The sequence below is a fragment of the Scomber japonicus genome, chromosome 6 (assembly GCF_027409825.1).
Source record: "Scomber japonicus isolate fScoJap1 chromosome 6, fScoJap1.pri, whole genome shotgun sequence".
NCBI classification, from domain to species: Eukaryota; Metazoa; Chordata; class Actinopteri; order Scombriformes; family Scombridae; genus Scomber; species Scomber japonicus.
This window is the reverse complement of record NC_070583.1, coordinates 15076853-15099557: the sequence shown is the minus strand read 5'-3', so window position 1 is coordinate 15099557 and position 22705 is coordinate 15076853. Positions and strand designations below refer to the sequence as shown.

Here is a 22705-nt window from a genome sequence, read left to right as displayed (position 1 = left end):
GTGACCTTTTACATTCAGCTGGTAATACAAAGAAAAACAGAGCAAAACGAGAAAAGGAAAAAAGAGGCTGGGTCTTTTTATGTTTAAACAAGACAGCAGACAGCACTCATTGGTGTGTCTTATCTGCTTCTTGCAACATCTGGAATTATGTTGTGTATTTGTTGCTCTGTCTCCCATCAACTGTTTTCTGTGTTTATGTATTTCTTCAATGTGTGTGTGTGTATGTGAAGGAGAGGCAGAAAGGGAGAGAGAGAGAGAGAGAGAGAGAGAGAGAGAGAGAGAGAGATTGTCTGTGTGGCTGCTTGTGCATGTGAGACATTGTTTCAAGCTATCTAGTTATTGGAACGGAAAGGAATGGAAGGCTGGTGCTGAAGTACAGGCCACTTGAGGGGGAAAGAGAGAACAAGACAGCAGTGGGGCCACCGGCAAGTGAAAATCCTTTTGTTATGTCTGTAGATTGTTGAGACACAGTGTAGGGGGATTAATTTGTCTCAAGGTCTGAGAGCAGCCATCAGCAGACAGCAGCATCCTCCTCTGCTGTTTGTTTACCCAACTTAGACTACGCTGCTCTTGTAAAGCATCTCTAACCCATAGCTGGTTATAATAAACCTTATGTAGCAGCTTTGAAAAGATTGATAGAATAATTCCAAGATTGAGAAGCGAGTGGACAAAATAAGGGAAATTGTAAACGGGGAACAATATGCCCTCTGGATTGAAACAGATGTTTAAACTGCCTTTGATCACAAACATGTGTCATCATAGCAAGAAAAATATGAACAGCCTCAAAATATATCATTTGAATTTGAAAGGTTACAGTAATTCTTGATTCAATTTACCCAGTTAGCCTCACATAAAGAATAACTTAATAATACTAATTAATATTGTAATTACTCATTTGTATGTATTTTTTGTACAAAAAGAGTCTACAAATAGCACTGTGAAAATTCTAATTATGCATAGTATACTACAGAAATCGTATTATGATAAGCTACAATATCGGATTGCAAAATATTGTGGTTATATAAATCCACCAAGGGCTCACTTTAAAACCACACTGTAGTTCTTTATTGTAAGACTGTGATTAGCTCATACTATGCTTTTTCATCAAGAGCAACTTTAATTCCAATCATATCAAAGACATCAGCTCAAAGAAATCGCGCATGCAAAACTTAACAATCGGACCTAGAGCAGCATACCAAGCCTTTACGTTTCTTTTTTGGATTGCAGGATGCTCGGGCTGTGCAAGAGAACTTCAGACTCTAGAGGTCTCCATCCTTCAGCATCCCCTCATCATCCACCTATTCTCCCTCCTCCTCCTCCTCCTCCTCCTCCTCCTCTCTGGCATTTTGTGCGGCGGAGGAGCAAAGGAGGAGAGACCGCTGAGGAGGAGACAGAGGGGACCCTGAGACAACACGTCCCACGCCAGAGCCAGACAAGCCAGGGAACTTAGATTTGACGCCAAGTAGCCTGCGATGAAGATGACGGTGAAGAGAAAGAGCCACGTTTCTACTTCTTCTTGGGAGGCTTAGACATGTCGGGCGTGTGCAACATATGATGTCCTTGGACTCATATGCTCTATGAAGATTTATTTCTCTCTGATTTCGCTCTTTAATTCGCTGATGGTGCCGCTTCGTTGTGCCTGCACTTAGGTCAGCCGAATGCGTTTGAAGGCAGTCTGAGCGCATTGTTTCCAGCTCCGTTGCATATGGGATTTCCAGCCGTGATGTCTGCAATATTTCGCTCTTTGTTTCTGGGTAAGTCACTTCCCATGCCTTTCAAAGATGATTTATTCATTTAAAAAGCAGTGGAGCATTTGTCTGTCAATTGTCACTGCGGACGTGGACGATTATGTATGCCGTTGTCATATTTGCAGTGATTTTATGTTTTATATGCATTTCTCAATCTTTAACACAATACATCTGGGAAATGTTTTCAGCCTCGATTCAGTCTGTTGATGTTTTTTTTTCTTTTCTTTTATTGCGCTCTGTCATTCCTACACTTCATTTCTGGAAGTGCACAAATTCAAATATTTCAATCGAATTCAATTTCCATATAGGCTGCTCTAATTGTTGCAGCCCTCAAAACGGGCACATTTAGAGAGGATAAAAGTTCATATGACCCCTCCCTTTAAATGGACTGTAGGCTACAGATTTTCTGAGACTGTATGTGCATATATTGACAACCAGCTCTTCAAAGGTAGGCCTGCTGCAGATGAAATAGCTTTTTGCCAGACAAAGGCAAACAATTCAAAATGTTGCACATACAGTACCCCCCCTTAGATGAGACATTTTCCATATGCGGGTGCTTACTGTTTGGCTTGTTTCAAGTGTTCTGAGCATCAGTTTTATTTATATTATTACATTTATTATTTCTTTTTTAGTTGGAAATAGAACTTGAAAAATATGTTTTCTCATGTCTCCAAATGTCCCATCTTCTATTTAGAGAAATAGACACTTCTGTTGTCTATCAACAATGACAGTAGTTTATTTAATCACTGCTACAATTGCCGCTGTTATTACTTGCACTACTTCTATTCAAGTAATGTACTGTGGAGGGCCTGGAGGAGCTTCAGGGTTCTGAGCTGAATAAGGGATTGTTTAATTCCACTGTGACTTCTCTGACTGGAAGTTACTGTACCACTGTGAGACCATGTGTAAAAACGAATTCCAGTAAGAGGTTTCACAATCTGCACTGCTGCCTCATCACCTGCGGTAAAACAGGAGAAAAAAAAGATCCCCTTTTTGCGTGGAACTGAAACTGTCTGGTGTGTCTATAAGCGTACTTGGCATGAAAAAGTTTGGAAACCAGAGTTTTATTAAGATCTGGAGGCTTGTTTGCTCTGATTTCATTCCAAAAAATGTGTTCTAGTCTATGTGACGCTTGCTGTTCATGATATTGGAGAGAAATCCAGCGACCACATCATTTGTGTTTCATTTTTCATACCATTAGTGTAGACATAGAGCTGATGTTATTTGCTTACGCAAGATGTGGCTTGTATTGGTGGTTTGTAATTGCCTCAGAGATCTTCATCTTCCATTATTCAGTTGGAAGATGTCAGTTATTCAGTCATAATGGTGACCTGTCTGTATTGGACCCTGCTCCTCTCCCAATGCATTATGGGATAGACTCCAGTCCCCTGTGACCCTGAATAGAATAAGTAGTATGAAAGATGGAAAAAAAAAAGTTGACGTAATATGTGGTCCTGCATACATGCTGATTTGTTAAGGCTTACAATGGTCTACCAGTGAATGTGCGGTATGTGCTCAGTGGTGATGGTCACTGATCCTGCACTTCAACTAAAGGAGCTGACTCAGCAGCAGACCCTGCATACCAGCACATTTTTGGTTTAGTTCATCAGCCCTGTTCTTTTTGATAATTATATGATTCACATTAAACACACAGATTATCTAAATACTAGTGCCTTACTGATGATGGTGATGAGGCGGAGGAGGATGAATGCGGAGCCAGCAATGGCAAGGCAGAAACCAAAAACAATATACACAATATTCACAATATCACATTTGTAAATCTTTCTTAAAAATAACCATCAGTTTGTGTCTAGAGTATTAGGTGATTTGTTGTTGCCATGGTGAGGCAATTTCTCCTTCCCATGTCACATCACAAGAAAGGACTATATAAAACAATCCATGCAGCTGAAAATGTTAGCCAAAAGAACATTGTATGTAGCCCTTCAGGCTAGACTGCTGTGCTGTGCAAGACCAAAAGATATTTACCTAAAGTTATCACCTGTATTAATTCAAGATCAACACCGAAGCCAAGTAAAGAGGGGAAGTAAATTTTATTATAAAAAAATCAATAGGCATTAATAGTGGCTCATTTCCTTTTTATTTAGCTTCAGCCTTGCAAGTCCTGAGACATCCTTAATTTAATATCTGTCGGAGATGTAATATCCACTGTTCACATTACAGATAAGTAGCGCAATTAATAGCCACAGAGAGTTCCATAGCTCCCTTCTGTAACTCTGCTGATAGAAGGTAAGAAACAGAACCAGGTCAAATAAAGTAACTCAGTAACAGCACGGTTCAGCCAGGTAAAAGAGACTAGTGATGGATTGCTGCTCTGTCCTTGTGCTGCCAGGAATAAATGATTTCAAATGAGGGAATTTGAAAATGACTGTCCAAGAAGTAATAACATAGTGTAAGTCACTTGACAGAAATGTAATTGGAAAGAATGATCAGCTTTTATATGTGAGATTCTAACCTCTGCAGCCTGACTTGGTGCGCCGCTTTGGAGTCTTATGTTCATTTGAGCATCGATCTATACGACTGTCAGAGATCATGGGAATGCACTAGAGTCTTAAAATTTGTGTGCAGGGATGTGGGGGCTTCTACATGTGTTTACACGCATGTACGCATGTGTATATGAGTGAAAAGATGGCAGCGCCTATGCATCATGTTAGATGTAGATAAAGAGAGCAGTGGATCCAAACAGAAATTCTGTCCCCATTCTATATTTAGCATGTCTGCCGGGGTAGGCAGAGGATCTCTGAAATGTGAAGATGACAGGAGCCTCCTGAGCCAGAGGTTATGAAGTGACATCTTGATGTGTTTGCGCCTGAATCACACTCCCACACACACCCAGCCACCGACTTCTGACATTCCTACAAACCCACAGACATTTCAATACTTGACATCTAGTTACCATACATTAAGGCTTGGTTTTGATCTCCTTTTCACTCACATTATTTTTGCCTCCTCATGTGGCATCCCCTATGTATATTCTCAGCTTTGAAAATATTTGTTTTTTTAGAGCGTGTGTTGAATTTGGCAGATACGCTTTGTGGGACCTGAACTCGTAAGATATTTGAAGCATTTGACAGTTAGGTTGAGAATCTTGCAAAATGTGTTGGCTTTAACCTTCATCTCACATTGCAAGAGCGTGAACCTTTAAATGACTTCCGTTCTCACTTTAATTGGCAGCTACAGTTAATTTACAGTTTTAATTTGATGAACGTGATGCAGAGACATTCTAACACTTTGAGAGTTTCAGCACATTCTTACATACAGGCTGAGCAAAAGGACAATACAAAACATCATCTATGCACTCAAGAATCAATATGTAATAGATATTGCATTCAAGCTGCAGGACATACAGTGCAGTACAGCTGCAGCTGTGGAAGGAAAAATAGCAAATAGCTAGCATTGCATTGCTCCAAATAGTTAAATGACTTCCCTTCCACCTACAATGTCAGCGATTTGACATGCAGAACAAAGTGTAAACAGATTTCCATCAAGAGAGGATTGTATTACTCAAAGCAAAAGTGGCAAATCTGAATGGCTCAGCAAGGGCACAGAAGTCTGGAATACAAAACCTTTACCAAGGGTGACTGAGGAGGCCTACAGATGAGCACAGAGGTCCAGTCGTCCTCAAAACAATTGACCCATATCATTAACAAACAGTGATTTGCCTCCCAAGCACTTTCCCCCTGATGTGTGAGGCCTTTGAATGACAGTATGCTTCCCTGAATAACAATTTGTACCAGAGGGATTCTTCATGTTTCATTGATTGTGGTGCTTTTAGTCAGAAGGTCTTTCTATTTTGTCGCAGAAAGCTGGATGCCACACTTAGAATGGGAGTGTTTGTAGGTAAAAGTGTACCTGCTTAGTACAGTAAGTGCTTTTATGTCTACTAGTAGAGGGTCGAAGTAGGTTGTATTTTTATAGCAGTCAAAGACATCTGAGGCCAAAATAAAGGTCACACTGATGGAATGAAAGTATTGAATTTGTCGGCTGATTCAACAATATTTCTTTCTTTCTTTATCTTTTTTTTCCCCCTGGTGTGTTTCAGCCACACCCATAATTTCTACGCTATCCAAGCATTCTTCTGTATGAGCCTTTTGTCACTTCTTGTAAAACACAAGACACATGCCGAGACAGAGCTGGGTTTGTGTAGAGTTTGTGACCTATAAACCCTCCCCCTTTTCATCCTTCACTAGGAAAATTACTGCCAGATTATTTTGGAACATATGAACAGGAACTGCCTATTTCACTTTACTGCTAATCTTTGACAGATGTTCTGGAGAGACTCACATTCACATTAACTGGAGCCACATGCACATCTACACATGACGTTACACGACACTAGCATGCTGCACTGCTGTACACAGACCATTAAAGACATTTTGTGCAGATAAAATTTAAAGTTTTATTATTTAAAAAAATAGGTCGACCATGGGCTCATTTTTATTAAACAAACAAATCATCAGGAAGATTGAGATGAGAAACATTTCATATGAATCTTTAAGTTTTGCAATACTGAGGACATGGATTTGATGCTAATGCCAATTTGACACATATTATACTATAGTTTAATGCTGAAACAATTAGTTTTTTAATCAATTATTTGATCAACAGAAAATTAATTTGTTGCTTGTAGAGTAAAACAGAGATGTCACCTTGACCTCTGGGAAAAGCTATCTTCTGGCATTTAGTAGACTCCGGTATCCATTGATCAACACAAAAAACTGTTGCACAACAAGCCATCAACGCTATTTTGCATACAGTGGTTTATTAGGCAACCACAAGACGGTAATGGCAATAGTAATCACCTGAGAAGATAACCTTTCACCTCTTAAATCTGTTCATCATACTGCCTTGGATTTTACCCACAGCTGACATAAGCAGAAATTGATTCAGATGACCATTTAATCAACAATAAAATGCTTTGGCATTGCATTCAGGCATCATGAATGGATGTTCTATGTGACCGCAAATGCCTCTATTCATTTTGGATAACTAATTGAAAATAGAGTATGATAATGACAGAAAGTAGGGTGCAAAAAGCATGTAAATTAAAATCAGCCACTCCAAAACTAACAGAAGAAGGAATCCCTTTAAAACCTATTGAAATGTTATTTTAGTCGCTAGTTTCCTGTAATCCTTACAGGCATGGCCATTCCCACCAAAGGGAGGATTTCTGATTTCTTTGCAGTGAATGAGTAGTGAATGACCATGAAAGTCAATGAAGCGGGCGCAATTACAGCTTTCTATTTTCTTAGAAAATGTGAAGTTATTTGCTTGAGAGCATAAATATTTTAATCAAGGTCTATGATTGTTTTATGCAAGCAGTGAGGAGATCAAAGAGAGAACAAAACGGTGAGATAAACGCTGATGCTGTCGGCGAGGCGGAGCATGGAATTGTCTCCCATTGATTCACCCCACTGAAGGTCTGTCTCGATATTAATTCTTTGCAGCTATTGACATTTCAGGAAATGGGATTCCATCTATTACCGACCGAGTGCTCCCCAAGAGTAAGGGTGATCAAAATTCACACGTCTTACAAAAATACTATTTAAAATGTTTGTTTGCTTATCAGTATTTGGGGGTTAAGATGCTATCATCACAGAGCTCCCAGCCCTGTTGTGGTGCTTTCAAGTGCTTTCTGCCTTAGTGAAAACTGGCAGTGTGGAATAAAGCTGGCATGCTTTTCTTCTCTAAGCAGAACATGCTTTTGATCTATGTTCTCTGTCGCTGAAACCAGGTATATCTGTTTTCTGTGCAGCTGTGTGATCCAACTGTGCAGGAAAATAAACAGCTCAAAAAAAGCAAAATCCCCATTTCTGAGGTGTCTTTCACTTTCAAGCAGCTTAGTATAGTGCTTACATCAATGACACAAAGGAAGAAAAAGCAAACTCTTGATGAAACATTTACATTCAGTGAGCAGCTCAGGAGTGGCATTGGTTGTGTTACAGTGAGGGTTAAACAGGTGTGTCTCTTTAAAGATTACCCTTGTCATCTAGAGAGTCTGGAAGCATGACTGATGTTGACCAAGTCTGATATTGCTGATTGCATGCATCAGGTCAAGATTGTATGAAATCATTGTGTCCTTATTTAGCAGAGAGTGGATATTTAAGTGTTTACATTGCTGCATGAGGCTGGTCTCATGTTGGTTGGTCTAACATTTTCAGTTGAGTGACAGAGTGTCAAAAACCCCAGTAAACTGTCTGCCAATAATTGATCATTTCATATCAGTCGCTTAGCACTTTAATTGGTCATGGGGTGCACCTGTCATACCCCAACCTGTGTGGTGCCTCATCTCACACTGTGATTATTGATTATCATGTCCAAATATCAACTTGGACTTTCAAACATGCTGCTGAGATGAGAATGAGCAAGAGAATACAGCTCAGTGCCAGACTGCCCCCGCAGGGAGTCTCCCCCACTAATCTTAAAGCACCAAATTTTTCATGCATACAGAAAGAACTTTGAAGTGTACATTTATTTAATGTATTCCAGTGTGGTGCAGATGCTCAAAATATTGACTTTCCTTTCAATCTACATTGCATTTAGGTGTAATTCAATCGCCAGAATTGATTGCAGATGAATAAAAGCAACTTCTGCTGTACCAAACAATGGCAACCCAGGCGAGTTTTTTTTTCCCCTCCTCTCCCGCTTTTCCAATTGGGAACTGACTGAATGAACAGGAGGAAATGTTCCTCGTCGCTCTATTTAGACGCCTGCTGTTCCTTTCAATTTGAAGCACTCTATTAGCCCAGCAAGCAGGACACTCCATTAGGTGTTTTGAACCTGCATGCTCCATTGTCTCACTCCATTTCCTCTTTTGCTTGCCAGTCTTCCCTAAAGCATTTGTGTCTTTAATCAGTAGAGGCCCTTCTGCCCTTCAGACATTTATCTTCAGTCGCTTTTGGTCGTCACAGAGCAGCCTGGAAAGACCTAAAGATGGATGGTGTTTGGAAGGGAGGGAATTCGGTGGCCATTGATTAGAGTGGTGGAAGACAAAGCGGTTACCTGCACAAGACCTGAACACCATCTGGAGGATCCCATTCACTCTTAGTGCATGATAGCTGAAGTCAGGACTCAGCCATCTGTCCAGTTTAGATCTAAACTGAATATGAGGAAGAAAGGAATTTGGTTTGGTTGGAAAAGCAAAAAGATAATTGACTATTCAGTACCTTTAAAGAGTTTGTTTAATCTATTTATTGACTGTAACAAAAATCTGGAAATTGCCTTTAAAGCTATTTTAAGCTCTTAGATTTGTAGTTCTGCTGATTAACTCTTTATAGGGATGAGATCCTTCATCATCAAACCATACCTCATCTAATTGCCCCTCAGTAAGAACTGTGAAGTGCAATAACTTACGTCCAGTCCAGTTGTAGTTGTCATTCCTGTTCTCTTGCAGGGGATGTTGTGTGATGGATGGTTTAATTATCCAACCACAATGACAGCCATTCGGCCATTCATACCACAGAGGAAAACACTGTGAACTGGATATCACTGATCAATTGCTAGGTTGTCCACAATTAAGTATGCAATGCCACTGATTGCACTACAGCTCTACCCGCAGTATTACATAGTAAAGATTGCGGAGCCCTTTATGAGGTCGAAAGATTGTGAGTTTGTTTCCACAGGAGATGAAATTGCTTATTCAGGGGCTCAGGCTGTGGCCAGAGTACAGTGCTGGAAAAGCTTTCTCCCTTCTTGTCCCCATGCTTCTTTTCCCTCTTTTCCAGTAAAGTGGTTCAGAACAGATGGCACTACCACCTTTGTTTTTTCCGACTCGTTAGACTTGACTTGTTGATGAAATGGAGCCTTTACGCTGTACTGCCCATGCAGATGTGTAGCTGTACATTTTTTAATGTTGCGTCTGCGGTAAAGTGCTCCCCAGTAAGGGTGGAATAATCCGCAATCTCAAGTACCTACAGTATATGGATGTAGTATTTTATCTTACAAGGCTCTACAGTATGTTATGCTTTCCCAATAGAAGGCTTGCCAGCTTTGTACATGGACATGAGCCCAGTGTATGTACAGTACATCAAGTGCATCTGTGCTTGTTAGCTGTAAGTTAGTAATGCTCTTGTAACTGTGTAAACTCACCACAGCAATCTAGTGTGGTGAGTCACATCAAAACTCGTAAGTACATCCAGTAAAACCATTTGTTTGTGTCATTTTCTGCATTTCAGTTTCATGCACACTTTTTTTAGCCTGGCCCATCATGCAGTTTGTCAGACCCAACTTATAGATCACCACATCTCTATTCGTGAAACAGACAGCGGCTTAGGACTGCATTCAAAACGCCCGTCATGGTTTGGCATTGTTGTCCAAACTGTCACACTTTGTATGAAATTATCTTATTGTGGTTTCTGGATGAGGACTGTGATGTTCCTTCAGCGTGTGAACGGCAGTGTAGTTGAGTGAAAACTGTGCTGTGCTCCGCGCTTCATGTCTCTCTCAAAATTATTAAACATGAGGCTTTTTTGGACCTCACATTCTCTACCAGCAGCGGACATCATTTTTTATTTTGTGTGTCTTTTTTCAAGAGGGAAATCAAGAGTGTTAGCGTTTGGCTTGATTTGCTGTCTAGGGTCCAAAGCCACTGTAGAGGAGGAAATAGTGGCGTTTGCAAATTCAAGCTCTTAAAATAATTAAAGTTGGCATGATGACTCTGCTTTCTAGACGGCTCGAAGCTTGAAACAGGACAGCTTTGGGAGTTACCACAAAGTAACAGTAAGCTGTGTTATTCTCTGAAATGAGTAATAATGAAGAGTAGAATATGCAATGTGCCAATAAGATGAAATCAATAGCATAATTCTGTCATTGGAGTGTAATGAAGCTTTTGCCCCCTGACACATAATACACGAAGCAAACATTTTTCCATTTAGGACAGGGATGCTATTTACTCTATTAACCTTTCCTCTCAGTTGCACTCTTGACATTGAACAATGTGGAAGAGGCCAACTCCTCATTGGCCCTTTTGCTAATGAGGCAATTAAGTCTATCTTGCCTTGGTTGAGCAAGGGGCAGAGAGAGCAAGGCAAGTCATCTGCTGTCTCAGCAAACACCAAGCATCTTAGCCGCACTACTGTCAGAATACATAACAGACCTCCTTTTGCTGTAATGGTTGCCCAGTCGCTGTGGTTCTCCCTTGTCAGTGCGACCCTTAGCACAGCTGGAGATCACAGGCAGCATCAGGCCATATTTATCTATGTGCACTGAATCGGAGCAAAGGGAAATGGAAGGAAAACACTGAAATAAAATGATGTTTGCACTCTTCTTGTAAGCTATTGTGAAGACAGCGTGGGGGACAATAATAATATAGCCACAACTATTTGTGCATTATTGTTGGATAACACGAATAGCACTGTGTATCGATCAAGTAATGGACTCAATGCATTACAGAGCATTTCAGGATAAATACTGTCTGATATTTATTTTTTTATGCTTCACAGTCTGTCTGAAGCAAAATTATAACTAAAGAAAGCAAATTAATAACCACAATATTATATCCAGAGCACTAAATGGATGTCAATGCTGCCTACATTTCCAGAAAAAAATACTTGTTTCATTTTTTAGCCTCTGTGTCCTGTTGATGTGAGTATTTACAATGCTTCCATTATGTTATGAGTTATTCATGCAGCTAAAAGAGCTCTTTCTGGTTGACAGACTGAGAGGAAGTTGGACTGCTGAAGGCCAGTGATAGAAGTAGCATGCACTTCAGTGGGAGACATACTGTACATACTGTACATGAGTGGAGTGAGGATGTTGCTCTGATTCTAGTCTAACAAGACTCATGAGAAAAGCAAGGTTCTTCCTCTCTTTTCTACCTGTATACTGATAAACAGAAGCCCAATCCAGTGTATGTATGACAAAAAAAGGACAAAAATATGAATATAGAAGTGCGTGTATGCAAACATAGTTAAGTGTCTGTCAGTGTGTTTGTGCTTGTGCCTGATTTTATCATTAGATTCCCTCACTGACACATGTTTAAGGGATAGAGTGGAGTTGCAGGCACCTCAAGAGCTTTCCAGGAGAACGTTGATTGCTGTCAAATGTGCTGATCCTCTGCATTCATTAAAAAAAACACCCTTATTACCCGATTAAATGAGTTTGACAGCAATTAGCATCTTTCTTCCATCCTAGCCTAGTGACTGGCTGCTATGAGCAGCTGCCGTGTCATACAAAAGAGGCCAGCATTAAGGTCTAAGTTAATGTGTTTAAGGGATGCACAATTCTAACGAGTGATAACGGAAAGGCTTACGGATGCTCAGAAGGGATTAGGGGACATAGTTGTCTGTCTTAAAGCTCAGGCTTAACTATCATACACTTTTTTTTCCCTGCAATCCTCCCTCTTCCATCTCTCCTCCCTGGTAATGGATCGTCGGTGTTTCCTGACACAAGGCATGAAAAAGAGCGTCTTACTCGGCAGCGGAATGAAGACGGCTGCTCATTAGCTGTGGAAAGGTGTACCGAACCAGAAAGAGGAGATGTCTGGACAGATTTGCTTGAAATCAATGCTTGTCTTCTGAAGCTTCCTCTACAGTATGTGGCTGCCACTACTTATCAGACCAAATTCATAGGAGGTTATGTAGGCAGGTAAAGGTGTGCTTAAACCACACAGACAGGGTTTCACGAGCAAGGACCACACCACCAATGAGATACATATGACGAATTTATTAACGAGATTTGAATGAATCGTTTGTGCTCTTGATGTGGTGTGGGGAGGCCGTATGGGAAAGGAGAGAAGAACAGAAAGAGAGGGCGGGGGGTGGGGGAACTCGAATACGAGAGCAAAAGAGGGGAAAGAGAAGAGGGTTGGCTTTGTAATATAGGAGCCGGAAGGGATGTAATTGGGGTGTGTTGCCGCTCCTGAAACTGTGCTTCACAAGCTTCGATTAAACAACAGGAAGAAAGTGAACATTGAGTCCTTTTAGCATCAAATTTCAGCCCTCTTGCTTAGGTTTTCAATGTCCACTTTAACATATTTGCCTTTGCCACATGACCAAATCAATATTGAGAGATTACCTCTGCTCGGTGTGTGAGACACGGATGATCCTGAAGTGGCAGCGGTGAAAAATAACAGAGCTGACGGTTTTCAGTTACAGGACACTAAAGATGCATAGTGGCAAGGACACCAGAAAAAGTGCACAGTTAGCAAAGGCCACTGAACACGTTTGTAAAATTACACTGACACTTGATGCCTTTACTGCAAAATACACTGAATATCACAGAAACCACCATCGTCACACATATGCAGTCATTTCTTTCTTTCTTCACTAGGATCCCCATTAGCACCAGTATAAGCAATGGCTATTCGTCCAGGGGTCCACCACCCATACGGTCATAAATACAACAAACCCTACCCTCTTTTTCTCATTTTAGAGACTGAGCATTTATGTCAGCATTTCTCTGAGAAATGCCTCTTTCATTCAATATTCAGCTCACATAGCGCAGCAGCACAAGACAATGAAAGACTCTTTCAGTATTTTGTTGTACTGAGCACATGAGCTAATGTGCTAGAGTCATTGTTTGATGCAGTCTGTTGCTACAGACCCTGGGCAGATGATATGACTAACCTTTGGCTTCATGTCTATACCAATCCTGTCCTTTAGCACAAGCGAGTAACCCTCCTGTGAAGACTGTTAAGCCTGGGTGCATTTTTTCTGAAGTGATGTCAATATTGTTGTCACTCACCCCTCTGCTGCCCCTGTGAAGTGTATCGGGAGACCTTTTCACTGACATGCAAGTTGGCGCCATTCTGTCATCTGGTAACTGCCTGTTCAGGAAAATCATCATGTAACAGTGCCAGCCCATTTTTGTATATAATGAAAGTTATTGCGTTGAAGCACGGAGCTCTCTTTGCAGCCTAGTTAGAGCACCGCCCCATCTCCAGTTTCTTTTTTCCACTTCATTTCACTATTATCATCTTCCTTAGCTAGACTAACTGCATATATAATCACTTTCTGCAATTGATCTGATGGAAGGGAGGTGTAGCAAGTATGGGTAGGGCAACAACAAGCATTTAATCTGATCAGACCGGTGGGTGGACATTTTGATGTTTTGTTTGCTCATTTTATCCTCTGAATGCATTAGCATGATCAGCAGAACATAGCCTGTGAAAGACCTCATTATTCTGCTATTGATTTTTGTTTAACTTCACCTGTAGTTTCAACTCAAGTAATCCCACTTTTTGTTTATTTATCACATTTGTCACAGCATTAAAATTTGATCGGAGGGTAGAAAAACAATTGGATTTTATATTTTTTCACACACCCCAAATAGCCTCTGTTTGCCATTGTTTGGCGACATGGCATTGGGACACAATAGAAGTATGAATGATGTTTCACTAGACTGACCAGCATGGTCATTAATCCTAATATATATATACTGTAGCCGCCATCCACTCCCAGCCGCAGCCTGACTACAAGTAATCATAGCCATACACCCTTGTGTACTGTGCTGCAGGAAAAACACTACAAGTGCAGAAGCTTAGTCCATCAATCTAAGTGGCCAGACTTTTTTTTTTCCTCCAAGCCCAGGATTTTACATGTCACCCTCCCCCCATCTTCAGGGAATATGTTTATGAACCCTTTTTCTTACTGTCCTGTCTCTTCCCAATCCCCCTCCTCTTATGAGACGAGGGATCCAAGCGGACCGAGTGTGCATACCTTTCTGCTGCGGGGTCGTGATGGATGGCCACTCAGCTATACGTGCCTTGCTCACCAGAGGCCAGCCATATTTCTCCTTCACTGCCCATGTAAACCTGCATCTGCATGAGGACAGTCGGGGATGTAGCTTTCTGTGAGCTCAGCAGAGCCAAGGAGGAGTATTTGATTAGATGTAATGGAATTACAGTAATCTGATTCCAAAAAGATGATATCTGTAATCTGTTGCAGTTACTGTAAATATGCAGTAATTAGATCATGGATGCCTATGATGCTTCAGAGTTTAACTTATTGCATTGCTCACTGCAAATGTGACATCTAGTTTGTGGAATTTCTTCATGTCTTGCAGAATTTTAGATTAAAATAAACCCTATTTAACCGATTGCTCTCATAGGAGAGTGATATAAATTAACTTTTCCAGCAGCACTGGTTACAATTTTTCACAAGTAATCAGCACTTTAAGTAATTGCCTTTGAATGTAATCCCCCTAACCCTCATCACTGGTGGTGTGGTGAGTGGTTCGCTGGTCGGGTTGGTGGGATATGTGGGGGATGGATGGATATGTTGAGGTGGAGTATTAGCAACGGGTTGACCCAAGGGCCTTATTGGAGGCTACTGCTCGGTCATTGAAGGAATAAACGCTGCAGGGTGCTCTGCATGGCAACGTGCTCATGCTTTTGGGTCAGAGAAACGAGGGGAGAGAGAGAGAGAGGATCTGTCATTGATCCTGTGGCATTAGCCTGGGCTGCAGTCATAATGAAGCCAGTGCTGTGTGCTCTTTGTGTGATTGTGTATATGTGTATGTGTAACGGACAACTCCTGTAAATATCTGCATTTGTAGTGTTTATATCCCAGTGATTTATTATAACACGTGTGGACACTAAAAAAAGTGTGCGTGCACATGCATGTGTTTATATTTGTGTATCCCCAAATGGCCTTGTGTGAGCATATTTGTATTTATATTTGTGTGTGTATTTTGTTTGTGCAGGCTTGTGTGTGAGTGCAGATGTATGCATCCAGAGATGCCTTTGTGTGAACATATTGCAGGCTATAAATTGTCATTGTGTGATTAAACTATGTACATGTATTTCCCTGACTTTGAGTGCATGTTTGTGTTTGTGTGTGACTATGTGTGTGTGTGTGTGTGTGTGTGTGTGTGTGTGTGTGTGCGTGCGTGTGTGTGTGTGCGTGCACGCGTGTGTGTGTATGTGTGTGGGTGTGTGTGTGTGTGGGTGTATGTGCAAACAGTGATGAAGCAGGAGAGGCTGCTTGGCGACTCATCCATCATTTTCCCCCCTGGCCCGCGGTGCCCCTCAGAGGAGCACTGTGCTGTCACGGTGACATTGGGCTCATTTTGGACTAGAAAAATGGTGCATCCGCCCCCAGTGTTGCCAACGCACATCGCAGCCCCCCTTGCCCCCCTTGCCCCACCCTCCAGCAAGCCAACTAGCTTAGAAGCCGCAGTAACTGTCCCTCTAACCATCTCAGACTCATTCCCTCGCCGTTAGCTTTACACACTGTATCCACAGGGACAGATTGCTAATCATCGCCAGCGCTCTATTGAAGGGCCCTCGCTTTTTCCACAGTCGTTTAGTGAAGCTGCTTCAGGTGGGCTGTTGCCTTCTCTGACCCTCCCCATCCCCATCACTGCTACCCTTCAACCCCCACCCCTTGCTGGATAACCTTGGACTGAGTGCGAAGGGTGGACGAAAGGAAGCAGATGGGGGAAGAGAAGGGGGGAGATGGGGCTGCTTGATGAGTATCTTGCAGTCTCTGTGCCCCATTCTGCATCTCTCCCTTGCTGGTAATGTACAGAGTGAGTCAGCACTGAGCAACTGCGGTATAGCGGTCCAATCAATCTGTTTACGCTTACCTCCGAAAAGACAATGCCAACACCAAGCTGCAGCTGCTGCTGCTGCTGCTGTTTTGTGTCTCAGGGAGGTGAATGTTTTTGCATGTCCTGCAACTCCCTCCACAGATTTTCCCACGCAGGATAGCACTGGCACACTCAGGACAAACTTCTGTCACTCCTGACAAAAGTGATATGTGTCATATGCTCAAGGGGACATGCTGTGAAATAAATATTCAATCTAGCAATGATGAAGGAGGAAAAAGTGCAGCAGATAGTGAGAAAATGTTATATGCTGGCATGATTTTTCTCGGCCTCAGATTAGTGCGTGCTGCTGCAGCTGGCCTGATGCAACACACACTAAAATGTCACTTTCTTCCTCATTGAGAGTTAGAAAGACAGTGCTTATGGTGCATTTACCACATTTGTGCAATGTGTGTATTGCAGGTAGGCTTCTCTGGACACACAATAATTAACACATGATGTAAACAACCATATTTATTCACAACCATACACACAGTCAGATGGCGTTGCTTAATATGTAGACAAATGAAAAGTCACAGATGCATGCAGAAACAGCTCATCCACCATCTCCCATTATGTAACTGCAGTCACCACATTTTAATTTTATTCCTCTCAAAACAGCACCTTCCGAGGGGATAACATTTGAAGGAAGAGTGGCTTGAAGGGAAAGAACAGAGGGACTGTGAGAGGCAGAAAGTGAAATTTGAGGAGGAAAAGAGGAGTTGAGGGTTTGCAGCATGTTTGCCCCTCTGCCATCTTGTCTCCTGTATCTGCAGCCACAAACATTTGCTAATCATTCCTGCCCCTTCACGCACAAATAGCCGTAAATATATGAGGAAAGAGGAAAACACTATATATATATATATATATATATATATATATATATATATATATATATATATGCTCAAAAAACTACTGATACATCAGCAGAGGCAGCACACAGATGCACACACACAGCTTTTCCTCAATAAGCCTCCTTTCATAGATAACCCCTCTCCAGCTGACAATAGCAACAATAGCATAAATCCTGATCCCAACGACAACAACAATAACAACAACAACAACAGTGATGGACAGCCGCATCCTTCACTGAACTCACGTCAGCAGATTTATACCCCTTTCTGTCTGTTCTCCAAAACTGTCTCTTTATTTTAAAAAGGATCAGTTTCCTAGGCTGCAAGCATCCTGTTAGGACGTGCCGAGTCGGTGGCCGATTGATCAGCCTTTTCTGTCACTCGCGATCAATTGCCATCCGTCTTCTTCTATTGGAGATCTTGTTTCCTCCATTTGCCTGGAGCAGTGTGCCTGGCAACCTTATATTCCCAGCTGACCTCACCATTACCAAGTCAGGCCGAAGGTCAATGCCTGTTATTAATTTGCATGACCTTGTCGTCTGTAATGTCCTATTGAGCTGCTGCATACCTGTATTGTCTTTCATACAGGCCTGAGTATAACTTCCTTCCTGTGCAGGGGATCAATAATGTAGCATAGGCCATAAGAAATATTATGCTATTTCCCTCCCAATAATGACAGGAATCGTGGAGAGTATATGCTGGCCAGGCGGAATCAATAGCCCCAATGTAAATGTAAACTCTTCCCTTCCTGTTTCGGTGATGCTTTAGTGGTTTGTCTAGGTACATTTCTATACGTTAAGAGGAGATTTCAATCTGAGAAAACTACATCAAAAAGCATTTCATTGTGTAGCTTACAGATATCACTTTTGAATATCACAGCCAAGCATTGTGATGCATTGCTCCATAGCCTCCTATCACAGCCTCTCACCATGAAGGAATGGTGAATAGCACATTTCAATCATCCTGTCATGGGAGAACTATAATCTTTTTCTTCTGCATGGCATATGTCCTTCCACTTCTAACTAATCCTTATTATGCCTCAGAAGCGAAGGTCATTGTCAAAGCCGAGGGGTGATTAAGTTAATCCACTTGTTTTCTGAATCCGATTTACCTCATTTTCCAAACTAGGGAACAATGTTCCGGCACAAAGACATCAAGATGATAGTGTGGCACGCATTAAGGAGGAGGGCCCCTACACTGGAGAATGCTGCTATTATCAGTCTGCATCATCTGCATCCCATTCTGCTTCCCAGTTCTATCAGCGGATTTCTAATGACTTCATTCAAAGCTATCTCTGCCGTATGGAGAGTAAGAATGATAATACAACAGTAGGGCACACAAGTTAAAAGCAGCGTCTCTTTTATTCATGAATCGATCTATGTCGCTGCAGTATAACCCACTAGCAAAGGAAGGCACAGTGCCCTGGTGAGCAGTAGCCCCATGCTGCAGCCGGCCAGCCTCAGTGAGTTACGCAGTGCAGTGGCATACAGTTGACTTCATTAGCAGGTCCCTCCCTTCAAGGGAATGGGTTATTTACTACTGCACCGGGCATGGACAGATGCTCCACACATATTATACCTTAGAGATTTGTGCAAATAGTTGTGTCAGTAGGTGCATGTGTATTTGTGTTGGAGGAGCAACACTCTTTGTATCCTGTACAATCAGTGCATCAAGTTTAACCCATAATGAATGCTGACTTAACTATATTTTAATTTGAATATTTTATATTCAGTAGAGGCAAATAAAATGCATCCATGTGAAAGCAAGTGAATTTGCGTGATTGATTTTAACTGTAACTCTGCATGTTACCTCACATACAGTACAGGAAGTGGCACTACCATGCTTTGTAATGTATGTCACACAGTGTGTGTGTGTGTGTTCATATGTCATGTAAGTCTGCATTTATGAATATTTATTTATAGATTTGTTAATGTGCGTGTCTGTCAGAACATTAGCGTTACCATTAGCATCTCCCTGTCCAATCTGATCACTCTCCTCTGCTTTATCCTCTCATGGCATGTGAGCTGCTATTAGACGTAGAGGGAAAGGAAGAATGTGGCTTTGAACACACTACACTTATGTCACATATATTTGCCCAATTGCAGATACAATTTCACTTTTACCTCCCACATAGTTAGCTCAGATGTACATGTATGAAGTGTCAAGGCTTTTATGTGTCTCGTAATGCAGACACACTCCTGTAGCATCATCAGGAACCCTGTCCAGCAGGTTAAAAATCAGAAAAATTACAAGAATAAAGGTTTTTTATTTTTCCAGTTGTGTGAGGGATTACATTTTCATGAGATCATGGGACTGTGCGCAATTAGAGCATATGTGATCTCAGTCTTTGAAGATCTGTATCCATACAAACATTTGGTTAAAAATTCAGCCCAAACCTGATCAGGTGTGTTTCATTCAGGTCCAAGTCCACCCATTACCAGCTGTAAAAATGAAGACAAACAGTGGTAACCTAGTTCTCACAGAGCATTAGTAAGGCAACCACACACCTCAGACAATATGTTGCCAAATGGCTTAATTGGCAGGTAGAACCTGTGTGCTTGAGCAAGAAATCTAAATGACTGTGCTGCAGAATATGTGTTTGATATAGTTAATCAAGGAGATAAAAAGATGTATAAACAGTATGCCATTGCAATTGTTTTAACTGGTATACTTAATAATAGCATTTATTTTGCAAATCCTACACAAAACACCAGGAGTACTGACATAAAAATGGGCTCGAACTCTGCTTAAATATGTCAAGCTCATCTGGAGTTTGGGTTGTGATACTGATCTCTATCATGTATACAAAGCAGGAGGTAGGAGAGGGGAAAAAAGACAGACACTCAAGAGGCACAGAGAGGGAGAAAAAGTTAGAGAGGGAACCAGAGAGTGAAAGGGAGATACTGAACAAATGTGGGGCAAACAAATAAACAGACAGTAAGTTGAAAGGAAGGAGGCACAAGTGAAAAAAAAGTGCAGATGTTTAAGGGCGTTTAGCAGTTCCTGTTGCGAAGCTCTCAGTCAGTCATAATAAACAGGCCTAATGCACAATTAAAAACACCTGGAGCCCCTCCATCACTTATTAAGTCAAGCTTATGATCACCAGGGGGAGTGTGTGTGTGTGTGGGGGGGGGGCAACGTGTGTGTGTGTGTGTGTGTGTGTGTGTGTGTGTGTGTGTAATGTTATTCCTCTCTGTGTCTGTCACTCCCACAGCTTTGCAAATTAAGGTGTGACCGAGCCAGAATGAGATCTCTTCTTAGCCAAGACAAACACCATAACAGGCATTTCCAACACAGACCCTATTATTTTTCTGTGACGGCTCGGCTGTTTTTTACAATATGTGACGCTGTTTTCATCAGCTTTGGTTCCAGATCTTTCATCGTCTCCATTCTGTTCAAACTTGTACCCTCCAGATAAACCCTCATTTTCACCCTACAGATTTGAATCATGAAGTTTATTTCCTCTCTCGTAAATGTCTTACTCCTACGCTCAACATTAATAATTATGTAACAGAAAGGTGGATCAGTTTTATCAGAGGAAATGCACAACTGACAGATTTGCTTGAAGAAAAAAATGGAGCAGATCAAGGTCACCTGAGAAGAGCTGTTTTCCACTATTTTACTATTTTTAAGCCTTTAACATGAAAGTAAAGCTAAAATCCAACAGCAGGCAGATAATGTGAAAACCACTAGTAATTGTTATTCGCCCATTTCAAAGCTATAAAATGATAAAAGATATTTCTAGTGTCTCAAAGTGGAAATCTGGTTTAAAAATAATGTCTGAGTTTTCAGGGTACATGTGCTTCTATTAGATGTGATTTTTGTAGAACAAGGCAGAAAGATAGAACTTGTCCCCATTTATTTTCATCTCTGAGGGAGTTTAAACTACACATGATGTAAGGATACTTTTTTTTCCCTGTTTTGGCTTTGTGCTGTGAAGATTATGCAGCAGCTGGTTGCATGAGTTGTGTTTGACTTGGACGCAAGTGCCAATATATACAACGTGTATTTTATCTTCTATGTTGCTCTCCAGCTCATATCCAGAACCGCATCTGTGCTTGCTGCACAGTTTTGGGTTGTTTATGTTGCTGGCCGGTGGAGGTAGAGCAAACTGCAATCAGCAGAACTTTGAAGTATGCTGCTTTTCTTTTTTAGTCCACCTGTGTAGCCAACCACCCAGGGTTTCTGCATGTCTGCCATATTTAGCAAAGCAAGTCTGCTAAACAAAGCCTTTGAACTCTGGCTGACTTAGGCTCATTTAGACAAAAGAGCAGAGGGAACAATCATTCCCAAGATGTAGGAGTTGCACCAATGTAAATATTTTATTACCTCAGACTCTGGAAGATGGCTGCATCGAAAAGAGGGAATGAGTAACTTTTGCTGAGCTACCTTTTCTCTTAAGGTCTCCTGACTGTGTCTACCACGATTAAACCCAAAATTAATTGTGAGCATTTCATTAGAAAAAAAAACAAGTACATGCAAGGGGCAGCTTAATTGCATCCCATTTGTTGTTTTATTATTTCCTGGTTGACTGTGATGATGAAGCGTTGTTGGTAGTTTCCAGTGTGGGAGCATGAATGTATTATAAGAGCTGGATAGTGCACCACTGCTCAGCCTATGAGCCAAATTTTCTCAGTGGCCACTCGCATTATTGCAGATAAAATTCCCAGAAATCATTTTCTCTATAGCCCACTATTGTAAAAGAGATGTTTATAAAAGGGTAACAGGACACCTTGAACTGCAAATAAAGTAAATTATGTTTTTGCGCATATTCACAGGGCTGCATAACACAGAAGCAAATCTGGAAAGTAGATTTTTTTTTTTTTACGTTTGCAGCCAACCAATTCTTATAGGGCTGAATGGGCACCATCTTAAATCTGGTATCCAGCTCTCATAATACATGCAAGTGTGGGAGCCGATCCTTATCAATTAGGTTCTCATGGCTTTTGCCAGATGGAGCTCTTGGTGGCAATTTCTGAGCTGCAGCACAGTGAAGCAGGAAGTACAACACACTAATGATAGAGGGCCTTAATGGTTAAAAGTGTTAAACCTTGTCTTCCCACACATGCTTATGTACTATTAGAGTTTATTTTAATTAGCTTGTTTAACAGCCCGACTGACCTCTTTTGGTCTGTCTATGCTCTTCCTTGAATCCTCCTGCCTACAAATGATCACAGGTACTTGAATCAGGGATGACTATGAGTTGGGGGGTTTTAAGAATGGCATTAGCTAATATACTAGTCCAACAGGATTTTATTAGAGGCTTGTTTTTCTCTCAGGTTTTTTTCATTTGTTGTAGGAGTTATGATGACTTTTGTTAACCCCTTTAACATCTTTCCACACCCTAGCCATCCAACTTAATCAGTCTACTCTGAGACTCTGTCCCTACAAATTATCTCTTGCCTCATCCTGGGAGCCGGAGTGCAATGATCCATTTGAGCAAAAGAGACACCGCCCCCATTACTCTGAGATTGAGCTTGGCACCCCTCACACTGCATGCTGGTCGTAGTAGATGGGGCAGAGTGGAAATCGTTTGTGTTTGAAAGAGGGCGTTAAAGC

At 41.4% G+C, this 22705-nt stretch overlaps 1 protein-coding gene across 1 annotated transcript in view; it reads left to right on the top strand.

The window, feature by feature from the left end:
* Nucleotides 1–1392: 1392 nt before the first annotated feature.
* Nucleotides 1393–22705, top strand: part of clmpb (CXADR like membrane protein b) — a 62860-nt gene continuing 41547 nt past the window's right edge. Inside the window, exons 1-2 of the mRNA XM_053321085.1 lie at nucleotides 1393–1484; nucleotides 1650–1754. Coding sequence (XP_053177060.1) covers nucleotides 1706–1754 — 49 coding nt within the window. The 5' untranslated portion in view covers nucleotides 1393–1484; nucleotides 1650–1705. The remainder of the gene's footprint in view (nucleotides 1485–1649; nucleotides 1755–22705) is intronic.